General features: G+C 44.6%; 1 protein-coding gene across 6 annotated transcripts in view; it reads right to left on the minus strand.

The window, feature by feature from the left end:
* AKAP13 (A-kinase anchoring protein 13) overlaps positions 1-24,613 on the minus strand; it is a 345,810-nt gene that overhangs the window by 167,980 nt on the left and 153,217 nt on the right. For all 6 annotated transcript variants that reach the window (XM_075345957.1, XM_075345960.1, XM_075345958.1 and 3 more), the window contains exon 5: positions 7,179-7,362. In XM_075345957.1, the coding sequence (XP_075202072.1) occupies positions 7,179-7,362 (184 nt within the window). The remainder of the gene's footprint in view (positions 1-7,178; positions 7,363-24,613) is intronic.

The following is a 24,613-nucleotide window of genomic DNA, read 5'->3' on the forward strand; positions in this document are numbered from 1 at the left end:
GGAAAGAGCTGAAAACTGCTGTTCACAAATGCTCTCCATCCAACCTCACTCAGCTCAAGCTGTTTGCAAAGGAAGAATGGGCAAGAATTTCAGTCTCTCAATGTGCAAAACTGATAGACATACCCCAAGCGACTTGCAGCTGTAATCGCAGCAAAAGGTGGCGCTACAAAGTATTAACTTAAAGGGGATGAATAATATCGCACGCCCCAATTTTCAGTTATTTATTAAAAACGTTTAAAATAAGCAATAAATTTCGTTCAACTTCACAATTGTGTCCCACTTGTTCATTCTTCACCATAACATTCATTTTTTTATCTTTATGTTTGAGGCCTGAAATGTGGGAAAAGGTTGAAAAGTTCAAGGGGGCCAAATACTTTCACAAGGCACTATAGATTTTTATAGGGTAAGTGTCTTGGAACTTTTTCATTAAAATTAGGTTTAAGCAATTGCTATCATGATCCTAACAATAAAAGAAAACAAACAACAAGACAATAAAAGTCAATGTATGGATGTTTCCAAGCATGTGGCATAGTTACATTCAGCTGTCATTTTTTCATCTGAAAAATTTAAGATGACAACGGAGATGAGAGGACACTTGGGGCAGCGTCTCCATTCTCGGGCCACAATATTTTTCATCTTTTCCTCTCTGCTCAATTGCGCTGAATAAAAACAGCAAAACGTAATCTTTGTAAAATCTATCAAAATGATGCTATACATAATCATCAGCTCACATCAATATGAAGGCAGCAAACGCAGGTGAATGCACAATAAGAAATGCTTGTACCACAGGAGGATGGATGTCGTTAATAGTACGTTACCACCCAAATACCACAAAGTTCTCCTCTCAAAAAATGATGGTACGATAACGCCTTAAGGTGAACTTTCAGCTGTCATAAAAAATTTAGATTTCCTGCTTCACCCACAAGGGAGGGAGTAGAGCTAATAAGTGATCTGCAAAACAATCAGGTACAATACCACTAAACTCAGAGATGGGCACTGGCGGGGCAAACAAGACGGTACTGGTAGTTCAAATACCAGGAAACTATGGAACATTTACATATAGCTGAGCTCGGAAAAAGCAGCCGAGATCTGCCAGCGATAGTGCAAATTATATACACAAAATGATTCCAAAAACTGGAAAGCTAGATGTAAATAATAATCATTATCTAGTCACAACAACAGAGTCTGCAGCACTTTACATTGTCATAGCTTATCCTCAGCTCTGAAAAAAAAGCGTATAGGCGAAATTGGGGTGCACAACCTGCGTCCTGCTATGAGTGTGGGTCCTAATCCTTCCGATATATGACTTGGCTGTGTTTGGCATTGAATATACATGTGGACAGCCACCAATGTGGATTGACACAAAACATAGGAGAATGAACGTGACTAGTACTATCGTGTTTCCCTGAAAATAGGACCTACCCTGAAAATAAGCCCTAGCGGGAATTTTCAGCATTTTTGGCATGAGGCTTAAATATAAGCCCTACCCTGAAAATAAGCCCTAGTAGTGATTCAATAGTGAAGTGTCCATGCAGCTAAAAAAGTTAGAGACTACTCCAGGGCACTTCATTGTTGAAAGCTGACACTCTCAAAAGAGAAAAGACAAAAGACCCAGCAATCATACTCACCAGACGCCAAACGGGAGGACCTGCAGTGAAACACATCAAGGACCTGCAGTGGAACGCACACATCAGATTGCACACCCAATCACACATTAGATCGCACACACAAACTAACCACATCCGGCGATACTGATTGCTTCCGGCCAGCACAGGAACTTAGGAACATAAGCCCTAGCACATTTTTTGGGGCAAAAAAAATATGTAACAGTGTCACCAGGCAAAAAAGGATTTAAGACTCTGAAAAGTAAAAATAAATTAACACTACATATGAACATGGACTAAATGTCCAAGCAAAGTGGATCAGAAGGCATGAAATTTCCACACCTTTTTCGTCTAAAGACTCTGCTGAACTGTGCGGTTTTGGTGGGTTTTTTTTTCTTTATAAGCTTAAGGATTAACATCTGCATCAAATGTATCTAATAAGCAGGACAATGCATAAAAAATACCGCAGACATGCAATAATCATAATGTTATTGTACTCGTGGTGCGAACACCTGCAGAAAAAATGCAGCGTTTACGCCATTTGTGAACACGGCCTCAACAATACATTATTAAAACCCATAAAGATGTAATAAAGAAAAATAATAAATTACGGGGTTTTTTTTACTCTATTTACCGATCCACATAAACACTCTGATCGCTGTGTTGTTCGGGTCGTTCGATTACAGGGACACCAAATATGTCTATGTTATTGGCCGATTTGTGATGTAATTTTATTACACTTTTTATAAAATAATAAACATTCTATTTTTTATTATTTTTAGTCATTTTATTAGAAGAAGAAAAAAAATCTCTGTTCCTCTCCCTCTAGAACGCAGAACATAGAGACGCTGATCTGTACAATGGAGCTCTATGTTCTGTGTAATCTGCTGTGTAATCAGAGGCTGGATTGTAGGTTCATCTGTAAAAAATCCTCCCTCTGATATCATTATTCCTAATGCACAACAGCTAGAAAAGCTAGGAGGGCTGTTGGACACATGTTTGAAGGTTGCTGGTTTGAATCCAGAGTGATGAAAATAAAGAACACATTATATAAATATATAATATATTTATATATTTTTTTCTTCTCATTTTTTATAGTAGTTTTATGGAAACAAATAAATATGACTCTTTCCTTCACCTACAAAGAGATGCAGTATCTATCTATCCACATATCCATCAAGTATCCATGTATCCAGCTATTCACGGATCCATCATGTATCCATCTATCCACGGATCCATCATGTATCCATCTATGCACGGATCCATCATGTATCCATCTATCCATGTATCCATCGATGAATAATCTGCTTCACTGGTAGAGTTGCTGCTTATGGACACTGAGTTCACGAGTTCGAGTCCCGGCTATCCCGGTAAAGCAAAGCAGATGTGAATTTAATTTAATTTATTCACTGCACTGAGGGGAGGAGCCGATGAATAATCAACAGCTGTCAGCCGCGGGACTGTTGGGAGGTATGCTTTAGGCACAGCGCCTTGGCCTGCCCGTAACTCAAAGCTGTGGACACAGGAGAGCCCAATATACATGAAGGTCCAAGGGAGCAGGAACTATGGGGTCTGCTGGGGAACAATACCCCAGAAGATAGAGGCAGCCGCCTCTGTGGTGTCAGCTTGGTCAACAAGAGCGGCTCTGTTCACACACCTCAGATCTGACTGTACCCTTGCACCCATTAGCTATCTGCCTGTCTGTGGAGCTGTATCACCCAAGTATATTCTCACCATCATGGCTGTGCACCTTCTTGAATACTGAATAGGTAAAAAGTTCATCTGTGTTACTGTTGACCATGCCTCATAACGCTCCTGTTTTTCCTGCACCACCATCAAGGAGCACACTATTGACCACGTAGCTGACAGTGAAAACAGTAATGCTGGTATAAACCCCCACAACCACCTGCTTTTCATTGTCACCAGAGCACCAGGACACAGGCACAGCCACCCACATATTAGAGGATCCAACCTATGCCCAGCATCCTGTGTACATTGAGCTCCATGTGTCACACTCAAAAATCACAATTTTAACTTGTCAAAAATGTGTGATAGCACTAGTAAAGAGAGGACAAGTAACTGTCAGATAACTGTTACAGTGCCCATATTGGCATGCAGGAAAGTAGAGAAAGTGCTCAGTCTGCGCTGCTATGCAGAACTAATGCCAAGAAGATCCAGGACACAAAGGGGACAATGCTGGTTTTATTCAACGCATTTTGAAGCTAAGTCACTTCTTTTTCAGGAAAAATAATTTTGCCTCATTATGAAGCGAGGCAGCATCGAAATTCCACGGCAGCGCAGACCAAGCACTCTCTCTACTTTTTGGATCCACACTGTACCTTGTTGCACACATACGCATCTGCAGCAGCCACACACATTGAAGCGGTCTTCATGTTGTGTGAACACAACCTACTAAGGTGAGTGCACGATGGTATTATTCATTAAAGGGAACCTGTCAGCAGAAATTTCGCCAAAAACCTAAAAGCTTCCCCCTCTGCAGCTCCTGGGCTGCATTCTAGAAAGGTTCCTGTTATTATTGTGCCCCATGTGAGACCAAAATAAAGACTTTATAAAGTGGTACCTTTTTGTATTCAGACACTGTAAATGTGACACAGGGGCGGGCTTTCTGGCGTCCGTTATTCTGCCTCCTGGTCCAGTATGCCGCCCCCCATCGCTCCTTTCCATAGCTGATGCACCGCCCACTGCTCCAGCCATCCCCGCGCATGCCCAGTGCCAGTCTCACGGGACTGAGCAGTGTGACCGCTGGTGACGTGTGCGCAGGTAAGTGATTATGGGCGGGGCTGTGATTGTTATCAGCAAGTACCCGCCCATAATCTCGTGAGCGCGCAAACCTCTTCAGCGGTCACACTGTGCTCAGGGTAGATGCTAGACTGTATGGGCTGCTTCCAGGGATGACGTCCCTTTTGTCACGTGATAGGGGCGTGTTCAAAATACTATCATGTGACAAAAGGGACGTCATCCCTGGAAGCAGCCCATACAGTCTAGCATCTACCCTGAGCACAGTGTGACCGCTGGTGAGGTTTGCGCGCTCACGAGATTATGGGCGGGTACTTGCTGATAACAATCACAGCTCCGCCCATAATCACTTGCCTGCGCACACGTCACCAGCGGTCACACTGCTCAGTCCCGTGAGACTGGCACTGGGCATGCGCGGGGATGGCTGGAGCAGTGGGCGGTGCATCAGCTATGGAAAGGAGCGATGGGAGGCGGCATACAGGAATAAAGGACGCCAGAAAGCCCGCCCCCGTGTCACATTTACAGTATCTGAATACAAAAAGGTACCACTTTATAAAGTCTTTATTTTGGTCTCACATGGGGCACAATAATAACAGGGACCTTTCTAGAATGCAGCCCAGGAGCTGCAGAGGGGGAATCTTTTAGGTTTTGGACGAAATTTCTGCTGACAGGTTCCCTTTAACCTTCATTGGATAGTGACCCTATTGTGCTTTATTACTTCACAAAGTTTTTCTCTCTTCTTGGCATAGACCAGGGATGGGGAACCTCCGGCCCGCGGGCCGCATGCGGCCTGCCATGACCTTTTATGCTGCAGTGCTGGGGCCGCCGGCCCTTTAAATGACCACATGCACTATGTTGGGCGAACCAATGGGCTCTCCCGCTGTCCAGTGCTAGCGTGATCAGCGGTGTGTGCCCGTCCCTCTGCCCTCCGGCCTGCACAGTCTCCGGCGCTGTGTGTGCGCGCGCCTGCACTCTGCTCCCCGTCCAGTACTTTGTGTACCCTCCCCCAAGAGTTGTGTGCAACGATCAGTGCTGTGTCCTTCACCCATGATTGTGTATCACCTCAGGTTGTGGCTCCCCAGTAATGTCAGAGCTCTGCAGGTGCTGTGTGCAGCCCCCCAATGCTGTTTTCCCTCCCAATGCTGTGTATCACCCCCAGTGTTGTGTTCCACCAGTGATGTATGCGCCCCCCTCAGTGATGTATTTGTCCCCAGCCCCTCTTGCGTTTTTAATCCCCCCCAACCCCTCCTGCGTTGTGTATGCCCCCCAGCCCCTCTTGCGTTGTGTATGCCCCCCAGCGTCTCCTGTTATGTGTATGTGTATGCCTCCCAGCCCCATCTTGTGTTGTTTGCCTCAAACGTCTCCTGTGACTTATATATCACATTGGAGATGCTGGGGGCATATACATCACAGGAGACACTGGGGACATACACAGCACAGGAGGGGCTGTGGGCATTTACATCATAGGAGGGGCTGTAGGCATTTATATCACAGGAGGGGCTGGGAGCATATATATGTCCCCAGTTCCTCATGTGATGTATGTGCCTCCAGTGTCTCCAGTGATGTGTATATACAGCAGTCCCAGCATTTCCTTTCTGTTGTGTATATGTCAGTCCCAGCGTTTTCTATGTGATGCATATGCCCCCAGCCCTTCCAGTGATGTATGTGCCTTCAGTGACTCCTGTAATGTATATAGAGCAGTTCCAGTGTCTCCTGTGTGTTATATGTGCCTCCAGCGTCTCCCATGTGATGAATATGATTTACCAAATATTATTATGACAAAGAGTTGACTGCGCTCCAGACCGAGACAACCTGGAAAAGCAGTTGTGAGAAACAACATGATTAGTATCATCAAACATCACAGCCGCACCAAAGAGAAGCTGCTCCGGCCACCACAGTGGGGGTGAGTTAATTAATTGTTTGACCAAATATAGCAGGGTCATTTTCACATTGATAATTTTGTGCGGCCCCCGAAGGTTGGTAGAAATTTCCAAATGGCCCCCGGCAGTTAAAAGGTTCCCCACCCCTGATATAGACAGACATGTTTCCTACCTCAGAACCTGGACAAGCTTGCAGCATAAGGTTGTGTGCACACGTTGTGTTTTTATCGCGTTTTTTGATGAGAATCTGATTACAGTTGTCACAAAACTACAAGAAAATCCTGATGCCAGCAAAGTCAATGAGAATCCTGAAGTCTAGTGCACACGTTGAGTATTTTCTCCTTGCAGAAATCTGCAGCATGTCTACATTTTAAGCTTTTTTGTGGCAATGTTCACACAGGGCATTTTTTGCCTTGGTTTTATGCAAATCCGTGCTAATAAAACTCTGCCTTCACAGTCCTAGCAAAGTATATGAGAGTCCTGAAATCTGATACACACAAACAAAACACCTGCAGTTTTCTTCCGATTTTGACAATTCCCTTGGTTTTTCCTGCGTTCTTTAAAGAATGAGCATGTCAATTCTTTCAGTGCTTTGTCACATCTTTTACCTATACAAATCAATGAGGAAATGCAAAACTGCAAGTTATTTCCTGGCAAAATCTGAGGTTTTGCTGCAGGAAAAACCTGACCAAAAACGCCCTGTGCGAACATAGCCTTACAGTATCCCCCCCCCCTTCCCGACTTCAGTTTCAAATACCCATGCGTTTTAGTACTACTTTTTCCCTGCCAAGAACTACAGGAATGGGGCATACATTTCTGCAACAAACTATTCAACATGTGTAAAAACCCTATAGGTTCATATAAATTCTTCATTTTAGCAAAACAAATTTATCCATACATTTGTGTAAAGTGCAAAGATATAAGTAATATCACATACTGTGTTAAAACACGGTGCAACTTCAGGAAGCCTCGTTCCAAGGCCAGGGTTACAGGAGTGGCTCCTTCACTATTGGCAATGGACAATGATGTTCTCCCTCCTGGTTGTTGCAGAAAAAACTTTGACAATGCACAGAGGCCAAGCCTTGCAGCAAAGTGCAATAGAGTCTCCTGACCAGGACCATCTAGAAAACAAAAGACATGAAAGGGTCATATGATGAAGGAACACACTGCTTTTACAAGGGAAATGGCAACACCTGCTGTAAATATATTTATACCTTTCCAGGAGCAATAACAGAGGGACAGATTAATAAAAAAGGAAAACACTAACTAAAAAGATTTTCTCCTCTTGTCAGCCCCTGCTGATATGCTTTATTTAATCTTCATAGACTCAAAGTCCTCGGTTGATTTTCTATAGTTTCAGTATAGGGGTTGAAGCTTTGATTATCTGGTGCAGAGCATCAAATCCACAGATTCTCTTTGGAAAAGCAGATTTAACCCTAGAACACGCAACCATAGAAATCTACCATAGAAAACAAGTGACCTAGCTGGCCTGCAAGGCCCCAGGTATGCGTTCTAGGGTTAAAAACGTAAAACGTCTGAGCAAATTTCACAAAGGGGAGCGCACTAGATACAGCTTCTATTAAAGCGTTATTTCCATCTTCATAAATGAGTATTGTAGGATACTGCTTGTAAATATAAGCAACTTTGCAATTTTCTGCTTATTAAAATTGACTCATGCAGGAGGTTAGACCAGGAGATCATCATCATTATTATACCTCTGTCTGAATGGTTAAAAGTTTAATCAACAATGTCTCATTTTTCCAACAAAATCTTTTTTTTTTTTTTTTTTTTTTTTTTAGGGACGGACCCTATCACATTTGTAGTAATTTTGAGTCTTTCGGAAAAAACACAAATTTCTCACTGATTTCCATTATCAAGTCGAGCACGTCTGAGCTGTTTGTTTCAAGTACAGAGCACTTGAGCATCTTAGTGTTTGCTCCCCACTAATAATAAGGGGGGAAAAAAAAATGGTATAATTAGCTACAAATTCCTCTTAATATGTAAATACCCCATATGCAGTCGAAAACCACATTTGAGGCACATTGCAAAGCTCAGAGGGGGAGGAGAGCCATATTGGAGTGCACATTTTGCTGGAATGGTTTTAGGCTGCCAGGTCACATTTTCAGAACCCCTGACATGAGGCAAAAGAAGACCCTCCACATATGTGAGGCCCCCTTACAAGCTAAACCCCTAGATTAAGTCGTCTAGGGGTGCATTGAGCATGTTCACACCCCATGTGCCTCACAGAATTTGATAGCATTGGGAGGTGAACATTATTTTTTACCACTAAAATGTTTGTTTAGCCCCAAGTTTTTAATTTTTAAAAGAGCTATTAGGATAAAATGGACAATAGTTTGTTGTGTAGTTTCTCCTCTGGGTGCCAATACCCTACATGTAATCAGGAACTACTTTTCCGGCACAGTGGAGAGATCACAATGGAAGGAGAGCCATATAGTAGTTCAGAGTTTGCCGTTATGGTTTGCAGGTGCCATGTCACATTGGCAGAGCCCCTGAGGTGCCACAAAAGTGTACTTTTTTATTTTTGTTTTCACACATATACTGTATTTATTTATTGGCATACTATTTTTTCATTTGTTTTGTTACTTTTTATATATACTTTTTTTTATACTTTATTGAGTTACTCTTTGGGACATTAACTTATTGTCTGATTGCTGGTATAATACATTGCTATGCACATACATGGTAATGCTATAGACTTTGTCAGCGTTAGGCCTCGGCTCAACTTGTATATTACTTCTGACATGAGACCATCGGATGCAACATGCAAAATGACCCTTGGCTCAGACTCTGCTGTGAGCAAGAGCCGAATGTCATGTGACTGTGATCCAATCTTGCGATCGGATCACAGCTGCGGAGGAGAGGGAAGGCGTAATTTCTCCCTCTTCTCCACTGCCTGTCTGGGTGCATATCACATTGCACTTGGATGACATCAGAGTGCAGCGTGTGGTTACACACGCACCCATAGACTTGTATGGATGCATGTGAGACGAAACGCACTGCCAAATGCCGCATGCTGAGATTCTTTTCTCATGCCGACATGGCATGAAAAAAGTAACGCAGATTGATATAGCCTCAGTTTTACACTTGTGTGAGAGCAATCTGATGTTTTATCGCATTGCACTTGTCCATGTAAAACGGAAGTGGAGCCGAGGCCTTACACTGACAGAACTCCCCTTAGACCATGCTCTACGCATGGTCTTATACGACATCGTAGCTAGCAAACCCGGAGATCATTATTTGACCTCCGGTTGCCATGGCAACAACCAGGATCCTGTGATCATGTTGTGCTGTTCGGGTGGCAGAGGGAGCACACTCCCTCTCCCAGTCTCCAAAGGCTTTGTGCGCACGCTGTGTTCTGGCTTGACAAACTGCAGAATTTTGTCAACTGTAAACACTGCGTTTTACAAAAAAAATGCATCCAAAACGCATGCATTTTGGATGCGTTTTCAATGCATTTTGGATGCATTTTTGACAGTGCGGCCCACTCGGCTCTACTACATTCCTACACCCCCATAGAGCATGGCTGGATGCGAGACAGAGCTGCGCAATGAGAATGAATTTGGATGAACTTCACCAGACTTCATTGTCCCTCTGTGTCGCGGCCCGAGTGACTGAAGTGAGCCGCGCAATCAGCGGTGCCGTCACTCAGGTTACCCGCGGCCAGCAGGAGTCCTCCACCAGAGACTGCAAATCACCTGAGTGAGGGCACCGCTGACTGCGCGGCTCACTTCAGTCACTCTGGCGACTTGCTGTCACAGTTGGAGGATCCAGCTGTGGCCGCCCGTGGGTAACCTGAGTGACGTCATCGCGGATAGCGCGACTCACTTCAGTTGCTCCGTAAAGCTCACAGTAAGCAGTCGTGCTCTATGGCTGCTCGCTGTCAGCTTCCGATGTAGCAGAGCTGAAAGCGTCGTGGGACCTCGTGTGGATGTCAGACCTGGAGGGGTGTTTGGGGGATTAATAAAGTGGTGAAGTGAAAGAGGGTGCTTTTTTTGTTTTTTATTCCAAAGAAAGGATTTTTTAGGTGCATGTTTATTTTCTTTAACTTACAGGTTAATCATGGGTGGGAGTCTCAGAGCCTGCCATGATTAACCTAGGACTAAGTGGCAGCTATGGGCTGCCATTAACTCCTTATTACTCTGAATGCCACCGCTCCAGGGCAATTCGAGAAGAGGCGGGTAAGGTCGCAGAATTGTCGCATCTAATGGATGCGGCAATTCTGGGCGGCTGCTGGCTGACATTTTTAGGCTGAGAATACCAGCCCTCAGCTGTGTGGCCTTATCTTGGCTGGGTATCATTTGGGGGGAGGTGACCGCATGTCTTTTTTTTTTTTTTTTTTTTACTGCATGATATAGACACGCCCATCTGCGGCCGTGATTGGTTGCAGTGAGACAGCTGTCACGCAGCGTGGGGGCTTGTCTGAATGCAAGCAAACATAGGCGCCGGTGGGCGGGGGAAGCAGTGAATACGAGATGGAATAATGAGCGGTCGGCATTTACAAAAGAGAAGTCGCCAGAGCTTTGTGACAGCTGTGCAGCGTTGCTCCGCTGATCAGTGAGTATGAGAGAGGGGGAGAGAGGGGGGAGGAGAGAGAGAGAGACCGACTGACAGAGAGAGAGTGGGTGGAAATGCAACCAAAATGCATTGAAGTGACATGCTGCTTTTTTTTTTAGGCATTGATTTTGTCAAATATTTGGTTTCCAAAACGCTGGCTAAAAAAAAAAGCAAAGTGCGCATGGAATTTTCTGACTTCTCAGACTTTGCTGGGGAAGCACAACGCATGCATTTTGACAATGACACAGTGCAGTTTTAAACGCAGCCAAAACTCAGGAAAAAACGCAACGTGCGCACATAGCCTAAGTGCTGCAATCGCTATTGACTGCAACATTTAGGGGGTGAAACAGCCAGGAGTGGTGCAGGCACTGTTCCTGGTTGTGACAGCAGTAACTCATCACTTAAGCCAATCTCGCAGCTCCTGTGCCCCACAATTGTCATAACGTACCCAGAAATCCATTCCAGACTATGACATATGAGTACATCAAAGGTCGTGAATGGTTAAACTCAATATTAGATGCCCCTTTCAGTGATCTCCCCGAACGATAAACTGCAGGCTATAAAACATGAGGGTGAGAGGCTACCAGATAAAATGGGGTGTCACCAAAGATGACAGGTTTGTTAAATCATATTATACACTATAATAGCTTATACCACACAAAATATGATTGCTATTTTTTATAAAAAAAAATAAAAAAAAATGTAGTGCTGCTTCTTCCTCTATTACCCAACAAAGGTTATCCTTTTATGTTTCTGCAAATAGCTTTTAATATTAGACTATTTATTATACCATTGCTATGGTTGGACTGTGACATTGTACTCTTCCCTGATCCCTCAGTGATGCTCTCCATCAGAAGTGACTGCAAATCCCATCCCTGCAACTGGAAAATATACCTTCTCACTAAAAACTTTAAACAAAACAAAAAATCTCATTGAGAGAAGAAGCACTACTTTGGCTATGTGCGCACTTACCGGATTTTGCCGCGGATTTTCCGCGGATTTGCTGCATGTTTCGCTGCAGAAAATGTTCATAACATCTCTGCAGTGAATCACCAGCAAATCCTATGGAGAAAAAAAATCCTGTGCGCACTGGGCGGAATTTGACAGCTGCATGTTTTGCTGCGGAAATCCCGCAGCAAAAACAAGTGCATGTCACTTCTTTTCCGCACGTTTCTGCGGGATTTCACTCCATTGACTCAATGTTAATCATGAAATCCCGCAGGGAATAACACAGGCAGCAAATTCTGTGCGGTTCACTGCGTTTTCCTGCGTTATTCCCTGCGGTATTTCGCGGTTTACCTCCGGTAATGTACATCACTTGCTTGCGGTTTTGCAGGGAAGTGATGTCATTACAGGAAGAGGAAGCCGTGCACAGAGTAAACACACACACATCACAGACATAGAACACATAGACACAGACACATAGAACACACAGAAATAAAACGGAAATATAGGAAAAAAAGAACGTGGGCTCCGCTGCATATTTACCTTCCAGCCGAGGTAAGCACACAGCGGCGGCCCGGTATTCTCAGGCTGGGGAGGGAGAGGGGCAGGGGTAATGTCCCCCGCCTCACTCCCCCTCCCGCAGCTGAGAATATCAGCCGCAGCTGCCCCGGCACTGTCGCATGCAATATGCGGCAGCACCGGCGTGTCCTCGGCTCTTCTTGCCACCGTGTAGCAGTGGTGGCAAGGTAATACAAGGGGTTAATGGTGATGGGGGACCACCGCCATTAACGCCAGGCTTGATCATGGCAGCGTCTATGTGACAGCTGGCATGATCAACCCGTAAGTAAAGTGAATAAAACACAGACACCGAAAAATCCTTTATTTTAAATAAAACCAACAAGCCTCGTTCACCATTTTATTAACCCCCCCCAAACAAAGCTCCGGCGTAATCCACCGCTCCGACATCCACAGCTCCGGCGTCCTGCACTGCTGACATCCAGCCGCGACTGTCACAGACACCGGCTGAATGCAGCAGACAGCAGAGGTAATTACCGGTCATTTCCCACGGCCGATAATGTGAACTCACTGCCGACCGTCGGAAATGTAGCGATCTGTCCTCTATCTATCCCTCTATCTGTCTGTCTATCTATCCCTCTATCTATTCTTCTGTCTATCTACTATCAGAATTAAATGTATTTTTTTTTTTTTTTTTTTCTTCAATGTGCTTTATTGCATTGAATGCAATAAAGCACATCCCAACCCGCACGCGGCAAAACCGCGGCAATACCGCGAACAATACCGCGGTAAAACCGCAGCAAACCGCCGCAAACCGCATGCGGTTTTCGGGTGCGGTTTCCCGCGGTTTTTTACCGCGGGTGCGGTAATCTTTGAGAGCATGCGGAATTTTCTCAAGAAAATTCCATTTCCCAGTGCGCACAGAGCCTTAAACAATTGATTTAAAATAACACTTAGATGGGACAACATAGACAAAAATACATTTCAGGATTTCCTTCCTCTTGGCTCACCTGTGTATTTTGTACGGGGGCCAGCGCTGTAGCTGTTCCCCATTTAGCAGCTGGCTGGATGTACTGACTCATGAGACACGTTCCACATCCTCAGTTCATACACTGGTCTCAGCAACTACTAATTGCTGCTACATCTGTGCGTGTCCCTAAGGCTGCTTTCACACTTGTGTTGTGAGGCATCTGTCACAGTGCGTTGTGTGACGCATGTGACGGATGCGTTGCAAATAGTGTGCTAATAAAGGTAACTGATTCCTGTGAAAGAACGTTTTGCCGGCGGCTGTGATTGGTTGCAGTGAGACAGTTGTCACTCAGCGTGGGGCGGGTCTAACTGCAACCAATCATAGGCGCCGGTGGGCGGGGGAAGCAGGGAATACGAGATGGAATAATGAGCGGCCAGCATTTTCAAAAGCAGGAGAAGCCGCCAGAGCAGTGTGACAGCTGTGCAGCGCCGCGCCAGTGATCGGTGAGTATGAGGGAGGTGGTGAGAGGGAGAGACCGACAGAGAGAGATAAAGAGACTAGGAGTGATTTTAAATGATTTATATCGTTCTGCTGGACATGCTGAGCATGCTCAGTAGAACGTGACGGAATCAGTCAGCGGATTCCGCCTCTTAGCGCATTGCGGCGGAATCCGCCACCATAGACAATCATTAGACACCTTGGCGGATTCTAACGGAATCCGTCAAGGTGCGTTATTTTAACGACCCAAAGAACGCTACATGTAGCGTTCCCTCCGCTGCGTCAAAATAATGATAACCAGCGGATGCAGCATAGACAATTGCATTACAGTGCGTCGTCCATACAAGTCTATGGAGAATAGCGCAGTGCGTTAACGGACTGCGCTATTCTCCATAGCGGCGGATTGCGCTGAACGCAAGTGTGAAAGCAGCCTTAAAGAGGCGGTAATAAGACATACATACAGATACATATGTATCTTATTAAAGGGCATGTAACTCAAAGAGCAACTCATTACAGTCTTCAGACAAACATGGCCACTTCTCTTCTATCATACTGAAAAGTTGCTGCGAAAACGTATTCACTTCACTTGTGCAATATTCCAGCATTTTTATCGGTGCAATGCATACACCAAGCTTTCTCTGACAAATTGTATTAATTTTGAAACTTTTAATTTTTACGCCCTTAAACCAGAGGGTTACGTCACACAAAATAGTCTACTTTACATCAACACAATTTATTATTTTTTTTTAAAATCACATTTGAAGTGACAGATGTTTAGATGACAGAAAATAAAATACCCAAAAGTTACACCATCTAATGACTGTTTCACACATCAGTGATTCTGGTACGTATGTGCTAGTTTTTATACATACCAGAATCACGGACATATCCAGACCATTATAATCAATGGGTCTGCTCACACATCAGTGATTTCTCACTGACCGTGTCTCCGTGCGCCGTACACGCGGGTCCAAGTTTGCCGCACGGAGACAAGTCCGTTTTTTTTCTGGCATCACTGATGTCCCATGGACCAAACTATGGTGTGGTCCGTGAAACATGTACCAGAAAAACACGGACATTGAAAATAAAAAGCATTTTAAACTCACCTTCTCCAGCGATGCTGTGTTCGGCAGCTGCTCTCTGCTTCTTCCTGGCCGGCTCATTATGGCATGCATATTCATTTATGCAGCCACAGCCGACCTGGAAGTAGCTGCAGAGGTGAGAGACACAGCGGCCGGATGTAGCAGAACTGGAGAGTTCAGCACCATGGACAGCAGGAACGGGACAGGGACAGGTGAGTTTATCTCCATGTGAAATCACAGAGAACGGCTCACGGATTGCACATGGACAAGCAACGTGTGCCGTGAATCACAGCACACAGAGGGACATATGTGTTTTTAACACGTCAGTGAAAAACATTGACGTGTGAAACAGGCCAAAAACTGCACCCCTCAAACTACTCAAAACCACATTCAAGAAGTTTGTTAACCCTTGAGATGCTTCATAGACATTAAAGCACAGTTTAGAGGGGGGGGAAAAAAAAGTGTCAATTTTACTGTTTCCCACAAAAATGTTACTTTAGCCCCAAATGTTCCATTTTTACAAGCATAACAAGAGAGAAAATGTGCTTATAATTTGTTGTGCAATTTCTCCGGAGTACAGCGATACCCCATGTGTGATGGAAATCTACTGTTTGGGTGCATGACAGGGCTCAGAAGAGAAGGAGCGCCATTTGACTTTTTGAATGCAAAATTGTCTTGAATTGTTAGCAGACGCCATGTCACGTTTTTGGAGAACCCCTGAGGTGCCCAAACAGTGGAGCTCCCCCACAAGTGACCCAATCTTGGAATATAGACCCTTCAAGGAATTTATCTAGATGTTTAGTGAGTATCTTGAACCCGCAGGTGCTTCACAGAATTTTATAAAGTTGAGCCATGAAATTGAAAAATAAATTTTTACCACAAGAAATGTTGCTTTAACCCCAATTTTATTTTTACAAGGTTAACAGGAGATCATACATCCTACAATTTGTTCTGTAATTTCTCAATATGAGCTTCTTGATTTCTCTTTATGACACCACGGGCCGTAATAAATAGTGTAACTGTAATCTCTTTTCTGAATTACAATATTTCTAAATAAATGGTTTCCATTTCTTAAAAGTCTTTACTCATCCACTCTTTTTTCTCATCATCTAACCTTGCCACATATATATGTTTCAATTGGTCTAGGAGTTCTTGAGATGATGGAACATATTGCTTCAGCCAATACTTAAGCAGTAACCTCTTAGCAAACAACATTATTACATGACTATTTTTTGTGCTTTATCATTTTTCATTGTCCAATAATGAAATAATTGCAGGTTAGGACAGAGATTTAATTTGAATTTCCAAATGTTTGTTTTCGATACAAAACAATAGATCCCAGAAACCTATTAAATGTGAGCAAGTTCAGATACCTTGTAAGAAATCTGTGGAGGGGGTCTTGCATTTTGGACACTATGTGATCCTATTCAGTTTGAGGGGAGTGTTCGGAAGATCAAAAGTATAAATATCTCTATGTATTACTTTAAACTGAGTCTCAATCCATTGTTCGTTTTGTATTATTTTACCAATTTTAAGCCATCCCTCTCTAAGCATAGACAGTATGTCCTGGTCATTAGGCCCCCTTTACAAGTCAGTGATTCTGGTACGTAAGGCTATGTGCACATGCTGCGTTTTTTGCCACGTTTGTGCGCGTTTTTTGGGGCAGTTTGGTACAAAAACTGCATGAATTTCGTTCCCCAGCAAAATCTATGAGATTTTATTTTTGCTGTCCGCACGTTGCAGTTTTTTGGCTGCGTCTTTGAGGTGACCACAATGATGCAGCATGTCAATTCTTTTGGCGTTTTCCACCCACTGAATTTAATGAGGTGTGGAACACTGCAATAAAAAACGCAAGTTATTTTACATGCATTTTGGTGCGTTTTCCTGACTAGACTCCGGGTCAGCGGAGATTGATTGCTGGTATTTGGCCAGATACTGCTCCCCATATAAAGTCTATGGGGACCAGAATCAGGCGCAAAGAGGTAGGAGCAAGCTCTTCATACTCACCGATCACCGGGCGGCTGTCACACTGCTGCCGCGGCAACGCTTTCATCTTCCACAGCCGGCCGCTCATTAGGCTCATAACATATTCACTCCTTCCATGCTCACCGGTGGCTGTGACTGGTTGCAGGCCCCAACACTGAGGGACAGCTGTTTCACTGCAACCAATTACAGCCACCGGTGGACGGGTCTATATCGTGCAGTAAAATAAATAAGTAAAAAAAAAAAAAAAAACGATGTGCGGTCTCCCCCAATTTTGATACCAGCCAAGGTAAAGCCACACAGTGGAGGGCTGGTATTCTCAGAATGGGGAGCCCCAACTTATGGGGAGCCGCCCAGCCTAAAAATATCAGCCAGCAGCCGCCCGGAAATGCCGCATCAATTAGATGTAACATTTTCGGGACTTTACCCGGCTCATCCAGATTACCCTGCTGCGGTGACAATCGGGGTAATAAGGAGTTAATGGCAGCCCATAGCTGCCACTAAGTCCTAGCTTAGTGATGGCAAGCGTCAATGAGACACTCCCTCATCACTAAGCTGTAAGTGAATAAACACAATCACCCAAAAAATCCTTTATTTGAAACACAAAAAAAGCCCCCTCTTTCACTACTTTATTAACCCTTAAAACACCCCTCCAGGTCCGACGTAATACACACAAGGTCCCACGACACATCCAGCTCTGCTACATCTGACAATCACAGCGAGCAGCCATAGAACATGACTGCTAGCTGTGAGGGTCAGACCGCAAGTGAAGTTAGCCGTACGGGATCAGCTGTGACTTCGGCTGTCACGCACATCACCTGACTGAAGTCACCACTGATCTCGCGCTCACTTCAGTTGCGGACAGATTTGCGGTAACAGGTGCAGGACTCCAGCTATCACCGCAGATCACCTGAAGCTTGAGGTAGTAGGTTTGCTGGCACTCCTGTGCCGTAGCTGATGTAGCATATCTACTACCCCAAGCGACTTGTGACCAAGACCAGTAACGGTCGAAACATTGTATCAAAAGTCGCCCATTGTCTATACTCATCTGTATTATTCAATAAAAAATATCATTGTTTGCAAGAATGAAATGAGTGGGCAGTGGTCATACATATACTTGCCAGTGGTTAAATATAACATGTCCACTAGCACTTCGTCTCATTCTGTGAGTGCACGCCAATATTGATAAGTCCACTTCTTCCTGATCATGCTTCCGAAATCCCATCCTCCCTATATTGAGGTTCAGAGTAACTGCCGATGGTCATATATAGAATTGGCTGTTAAATCTCAGCATGAAGTGCAGAAGACAGAGAAGATGGAGAGAAGAAAAGAGAAGGAAGAAGAAAGAATATAAAAGAAGAAGGAAGACGAAAGAAGGAAAAATGAAAAAAAAACTTCCTTTGTCTTTCCCCATATTACATAACACCATTGCTTAGCGGTTTTCTATTTAAAATTGTTATAGATGGGTCCCATTATGAAGTTTCTTTCATGTTGGTACCTCTTACTCCCGAACAAGAGACCCTGCGGGGCACCGATGGCGATCACTTTCAAAGGCTTTTTTGTTTCCAGTTCTGCCTCTAGCCCCTAGCTGTAGCGGTGGTCGTTTCTCTGCCGCCTTCTTTGTAAAACCAATGTTGGTATCCACATTCGTGGGAATCCCTCTTGCCCACCTGGACTGGCAAGGTGTTTGCAATTAAATTCGGCTTCCCTGGGATTAGTAAAGACGCAAGAGGTCCCTATCATGGTGGTGTATATGCAAAGTTATTGGATAACGCAATTGAAAACGGATATTCTTCCGATGCAATGTTGAACAGATGATGGTAAATGATCTGTTTTGCCTGGTCATATCGGCTGGGAAGTTTTCAAAGAGGAGTAGTCCTGTTTCTTTAATCACCAAAGATTGCTTAAGTCACTGATACGTCTGTATTATGTCACTTTTGTCGGTAAAATCTAGATATTTTGTTATGACTTGCCTTGGATACCTGTTGTCATCTTTATCTGTTTCTCTTTTTGGGGGACCAATACAGGGTGCCTTTCAAACCTTTGCCCACCCAGGATATTTAAAGCTTTAGGAATAGCAGTCACATAGATTTTGCAGTTCCCAAAAAGGGAACAATTCTGGCAGTCCTACGATGCGGAGGTTGCGCCACTGGATCGATTCTCTCGGTCATTAATACAATCCCTGAGGACATCATTCTCCCTAGTTAGCCGAGAAAACGTGTGCATCACTCTGTATAGTGGAGATCCCGGCCTCAATTGTGTTTACTTACTTGGCAGTTTCATTTAGTTGGTCTTGCATTGCATGTAATGCTGTGGCGGTGAACTCTTAAGGTGAGCAATATTTCATGTAGTAGTTTGCTAGGTACTTCAGAAGGCAGTTATTTGTACTCTAGGGCTGGTACATGTAAGTCCACTGTCCAGGTATTTTCCAAGTCCATATTCATCTCCTGAAGGCTTTCTCCATGGAGCATTCGAGAGGCAGGAAAGGCTGAAAGCGGTGGCGCCAAGTTTTTCCTGTGTTGTGCAGGTATAGTCTTAGACTCACTAGATTGTGACCAGATCCGCAGGAGATAACGGTCCATACATGTGGATCTTGTGTTCAGACATCTAATCTTTAATCGGGTGTCGGACTAGTCAAAGCACTTGTTACACCGCGAAATGGCCGTCTTCCGCTTGCCGCTCCTGCACTCCCCTCTCCCCCACATGCTGTATTTCACATGCTTTGAATAAAGCTGAAAAACCTCATGGTGAGATGCAGCTTTTCTTCCTTTGCTTGGGTTCTTCAGAACAGTGACTGTGCTGCAGGCTGAGCACCACCTGGAGATGCTAATCTAATCCATTGACGGCTACATACCAGGTCTGTAAGTACGGCTCCACTCCACAGCCTTTGTGCTGCAGTGCCCGATTTTTTCTTCCTTTTTTTAATTGGGTGTCGGTAGTGTTTGTTATGTGATAAATAGAATAGGTTAGTGGGGGTTGTGGGATCCCAGAGAGACCCATCATTACATGATCAGTGCTGGAACCGGAAATCCAGAGAATCACTTTTAACACAGAGAGAATGGTGTAAAGGCAACATAGAAAAACAATGGCGTTATTTTTTTTTTCTTACTTTTTCACTCCTCTACATTTTTTCCTCGTTTCTCAGCAAATTGTATGGTGAAAGAAATGGTGTCCTTTAAAACTACAAACGATCCCATACATAATAAACCCCTTTTGGCCATGTTGACGGAAAAGTTATGGCTTTAGGAACAAGTGAATGAAAACTATTAGTGTAAAAATGAAAAGTGTCCATGTACTTAAAATGTTAACGTTGGTATAGAAAAAAAAGAAAAAACAGTAATTACTGCGCAAAAATAAACTGTTTTAAACACATAAAATGTATTTGTCCACAGAAGTGACGTTAGCAGACAGGAAATCTGAAAACAGATGCGAGGTAGCCAGGCCATGTGATGCATGTAGAGAACATTGAGAAGCTGTGTCTACAGTGCTCCTAGCAGGTGATCCACAAGTCTTCCAAGCCCCGGCTCCCGGGCGCTGCGGATTTGCTTGTTTTAAGTGTCCTTGGCTGTCTTGTATTGTTGTGAAGTGCAGCCGATTCACAGATGCAAAGTTCAAGGAGAGTTGGGAAATGGGAGCCTGGGCTGTTTAGACAGCTGAACTGGTGTAAACTGACAAATGTGTTTAATGCGTCTGGTGACAGAAACCACCCACTGAATCTGTGCCGAGTACAAGATACGGGAATCATTGGAAAGATAATGAATTATTTCCCTTTCTAAAAGCAGAGGCCGTGTCACCAAGAGCTTTAAATATCCTTCAGAGAGGCCCAGAAAGCCCACGCCGGCTCCGATTACATCCCCATGGCATCCACTTGTAGAAACTGTCTACAAAGGAGCCTGTTGGTTGAGAAGAGCAAGTAATTAAAGGAAGTAGTGAAAGGATCTGATGTGGCTCTTCCTCCATTGGTTAGAGCAGTTGTCACGAAGACCAAAAGTTGTTGTAAACCTGTGCTTCTTGACATGCCCTGACAGCCAATGTCTTAAAGGGGATCAGTCAGCAGGTTTTTGTTAATCTGTGAGCACCCGGTCGCTCTCAGCCCTTAGCCACATTGAGGCCTATTTTAGACCCATGGTAAGGTTTTAATATTAGAGAGTGTAGGTACTATCCCAACTGGGTACACCTTGACGTTTGGTGGGATAGCTTTATGCTTTTTTTGATCAAAAACAGTGTTTACTAAGTACCCTATGTTTATATGCACTATGCTTTTATTTAGTTACAGCAGGGTATGTTTTCACAATTTTTTCCTTGGTTTCTCTTTATAAACCACATGAAAGTTGTCATATTAAAAGGCAACTTCAGATCACAGAGCCATCGCAGGGTCTGGGAATACAAATTCATCACAATGTTTAACTCTCTGGACACAGGACTCAGCCTCTCAGAAGGATTTATGACCCATTAAAAAATCTGAGAGGTCAGCTCCACAGACCTAGGGCACCAAGCCTCTGATCCTACATGGATATTGGGACAATAAAACTCACACCACTAATCAAAGGTAATTAAGGATTCACTTTCCAAGCTCAGTGTTTGTTTATTTAAATGTCCTTTTACTATGCATCGCTCTGCCCTGTTTTGTGCTTATATTTGTGTTTCTTCAGATATTTTTTCATACCATGCCTGGGAAGAGACCTGAGATGTCTCGAAAGCTTGCTTTATAAAACATCATATTTTATTTTTATTTTTAGTTAGCCATTAAAAGGTATCACAACTACAAAATTTTAATTTTGTTTCTCTCACTGAGAGCAATCAATCACGATAATGTAGAGACGGAGACCCCGATTCCAGTGATATGTCACTTACTGGGCCAATTGCTGTAGAGGACTAGTATATCTCCTGTCAGGTAGTCAAGAACAATCATCAACTCTGTATAACCCTACCCACTCTACTGATTGGCAGCTTTCCATGTACATTGTGCATAGGCAGAAAACTGTCTATCAGTGGTGTGGGCGGGGTTATAAAGAGCTCAGCATTCAGAGACTTAATAGTTCTGCAGCAGATACAAATTTCAACCTTCAACAACCAGGAAAGTGGCAGTGTTCTTTATAAATTGGACTACAAGTTGGTTCTCTATTTCAGCACCCTGATTCTTTGTGAGTGTCATATATCCACAGTAACTTATCCTTTGGCAATGTTCATCAATGTCAGAATGATGGTGGTCAACATCCTCCAACTCCACCACCCAGCTGTTCAGTATGTAGCTGCTGTGTGATGTGCAGCTTATCTGAAATTCTTGGCAGTGGCCACTACACATAATACAGCTGTGCTGTATAGCTCTGTTCAGTGTTTACACCCAGCCATCACCGGCGCAGATATCAGGTGATTGGTGGGGATGCCGGGTGTCGGACCTCTACTGACCTCACGCTGAAAACCTATCAGAAGGGTAAATCATTAATGTGTATAGTAATGCCAGACAGCCCTTTAAGAAGAAAACTGAAACTATGTCAATAGTTTGGACACACCTGTTCATGCAATGGCTTTCCTTAAAAGGAATCTGTCACAAGGTTTTTGCCATCTAATCTGAGAGCAGCATATAGGTGCAGAGATCCTGTTCCAGCTATGTGTCACTTACTGAGCTGCTTAGTGTAGTTTTGATAAAAATCCCTGTTTAATCAGCAGTAAATTATTATTAGAGGACTACTTAGTGTGCTGCCAGATAGTCCAGCATATTCATGAGTTCTATATAACTGCAGAGAAAACATTTATTTTATCAAAATGACAGCAAACAGCTCAGTCTCTACATTATACTGCTCTCAGAAAAGGTATCAAAAACCTGGTGACAGATACCCTTTAAAGGGGTTGCCCACTACTAGAACAAGCCCTTTTAAATCTGAGTGTTTCACCCCGTTAAAATAAAACACATACGCACCTGTGGTACTGGTACCATCCCAGCAGTGTCTGTACTCGCTCACCCAGGGCTCACGTGGGGTTGTTACATTACGCGATCCCTGCACCCAATCAGAGCGCCAACCGAAGCGCTGACGTCCTCTTGATGATCAATTGCAGGGACAGTAAATACGGCGCAGATTTGGAGCATATCTCACATGACACAATGTCGTGTGAGCGCCAGCACCAGAGGAGAGGATAAGTTTCATTTTAATGGCGGATAACACTCAAAATGAGAAGCAGTTGGCTGTTCTAGTACTGGTCAACCACTTTAACCCCATAGCGACGGCCTAACGTCTCAAGACGTCGGAAAAACAGGGTACTTATTCTGTTCCGACGTCTTGAGACGTCAGGCCGGAAAAAGCTTGTAGCGCCCCCCAGTGACGAAAAATCTCGGGGGTTTCAGCTACCGGAGGTAGCTGAGACCCCCAAGATTATGAATCGGGGTGTTTTTTTTGGACCCCGTTAATGCGATTGCCGGTATACACCGTATACCGGCGACAACATTAAAAAAAAAATAAATGGCCGGTAAAATTGATTTATTTCTCATCTGACGTGATCAAACATGTCAGATGAGAAATACATATGAGCCCTTAGTGCCCCCAAAGCCCCCGGTACCGGAGAGTCCCCCCACCACCCCTACCCCCCCTCCGGAAAATCCAAGATGGCGCCGACGCGCGCTGAAAACTCCCGCCGCCGCCGGCTCTGCATTCATTTCCCTCCGATCTAAAATGATCAAACATTTCAGATCGGAGGGAAATGTCCTCCCCCTGACCCCTCCTCCGGTACACCGGAGATCTCTGGTCCCCGGAGCCCCCTCCGGTCTCCAGAGCCGCCTCCTCCCTCCCCCCTCCCCCCTCCGGAGCGTGGAAGATGGCGGCCGCATTCATGCTGCTCTTTCTGCCGCATGTGACACGTCACATGCGGCAGAAAGTTGTCCCCAGGTCCCCCCGTCACCCCCCCAGCCCCCGGTTATACGTTACCTGGCTGCTGGTGCTCCGGCCCCGCGATCACGCCGCCTCCTTCTTGAAAGCTGGCGGCGCATGCGCAGACAGCGGCTGTCAGCTGGATCCCTGCAAGCAGGGATGCTGACGTCGCTACTGCAAAGGCTGCTCCACTGTGGACCGGGGGAGGGTGAGTGTGGTAATCTGCAGCCACACTCCTCACATGGAGAGACTGCTGTTCTAGAAAATGGGGGGTACGTTCTGTGAGCGTGCCCCTCATATTCTAGAATGAGGTTACTGCAGGTCACTCTGCCCTAGGTTGGACCGGGGCAGTGTGAGTGCAGTATTCTCAGATTACTGCACCCACACTGCTCATGGAGAGCTTGCTCTTCCAGAAAATGGGGGATACGTTCCCTGAACGTGCCCCCCATATTCTAGAAGATCCAGAGTCGGCGTGGGACCTCCAAAATGGATTACAGCGACCGAAATTTATTTATTTTCAATAAATTGGTAAAAGAGGAATGTTTCGGGGAGGTTTTTTTTCAAATACATTTTTTTTTTGTCTTTATTTTTTTCTATTACTTGACTGGGTTAGTAATGTCGGGTATCTGTTCAGATGCCGTGACATCACTAACCCCAGGGCTTGATGCCAGGTGACATTACAGCTGGTATCAACCCCATATATTACCCCGTCTGCCACCGCACCAGGGCGCGGGATGAGCTGGAGCGAAGCGCCAGGATTGGCGCATCTAATGGATGCGCCACTTCTGGGGCGGCTGCGGCCTGCTATTTTTAGGCTGGGAAGAGTCCAATAACCATGGCTCTTCCCACCCTGAGAATACCAGACCCCAGCTGTCTGCTTCACCTTGGCTGGTGATCTAATTTGGGGGGGACCCCACGTTTTTTGTTTTTTTTTTTAAAA

Source organism: Anomaloglossus baeobatrachus, chromosome 4, assembly GCF_048569485.1.
Source record: "Anomaloglossus baeobatrachus isolate aAnoBae1 chromosome 4, aAnoBae1.hap1, whole genome shotgun sequence".
NCBI classification, from domain to species: domain Eukaryota; kingdom Metazoa; phylum Chordata; class Amphibia; order Anura; family Aromobatidae; genus Anomaloglossus; species Anomaloglossus baeobatrachus.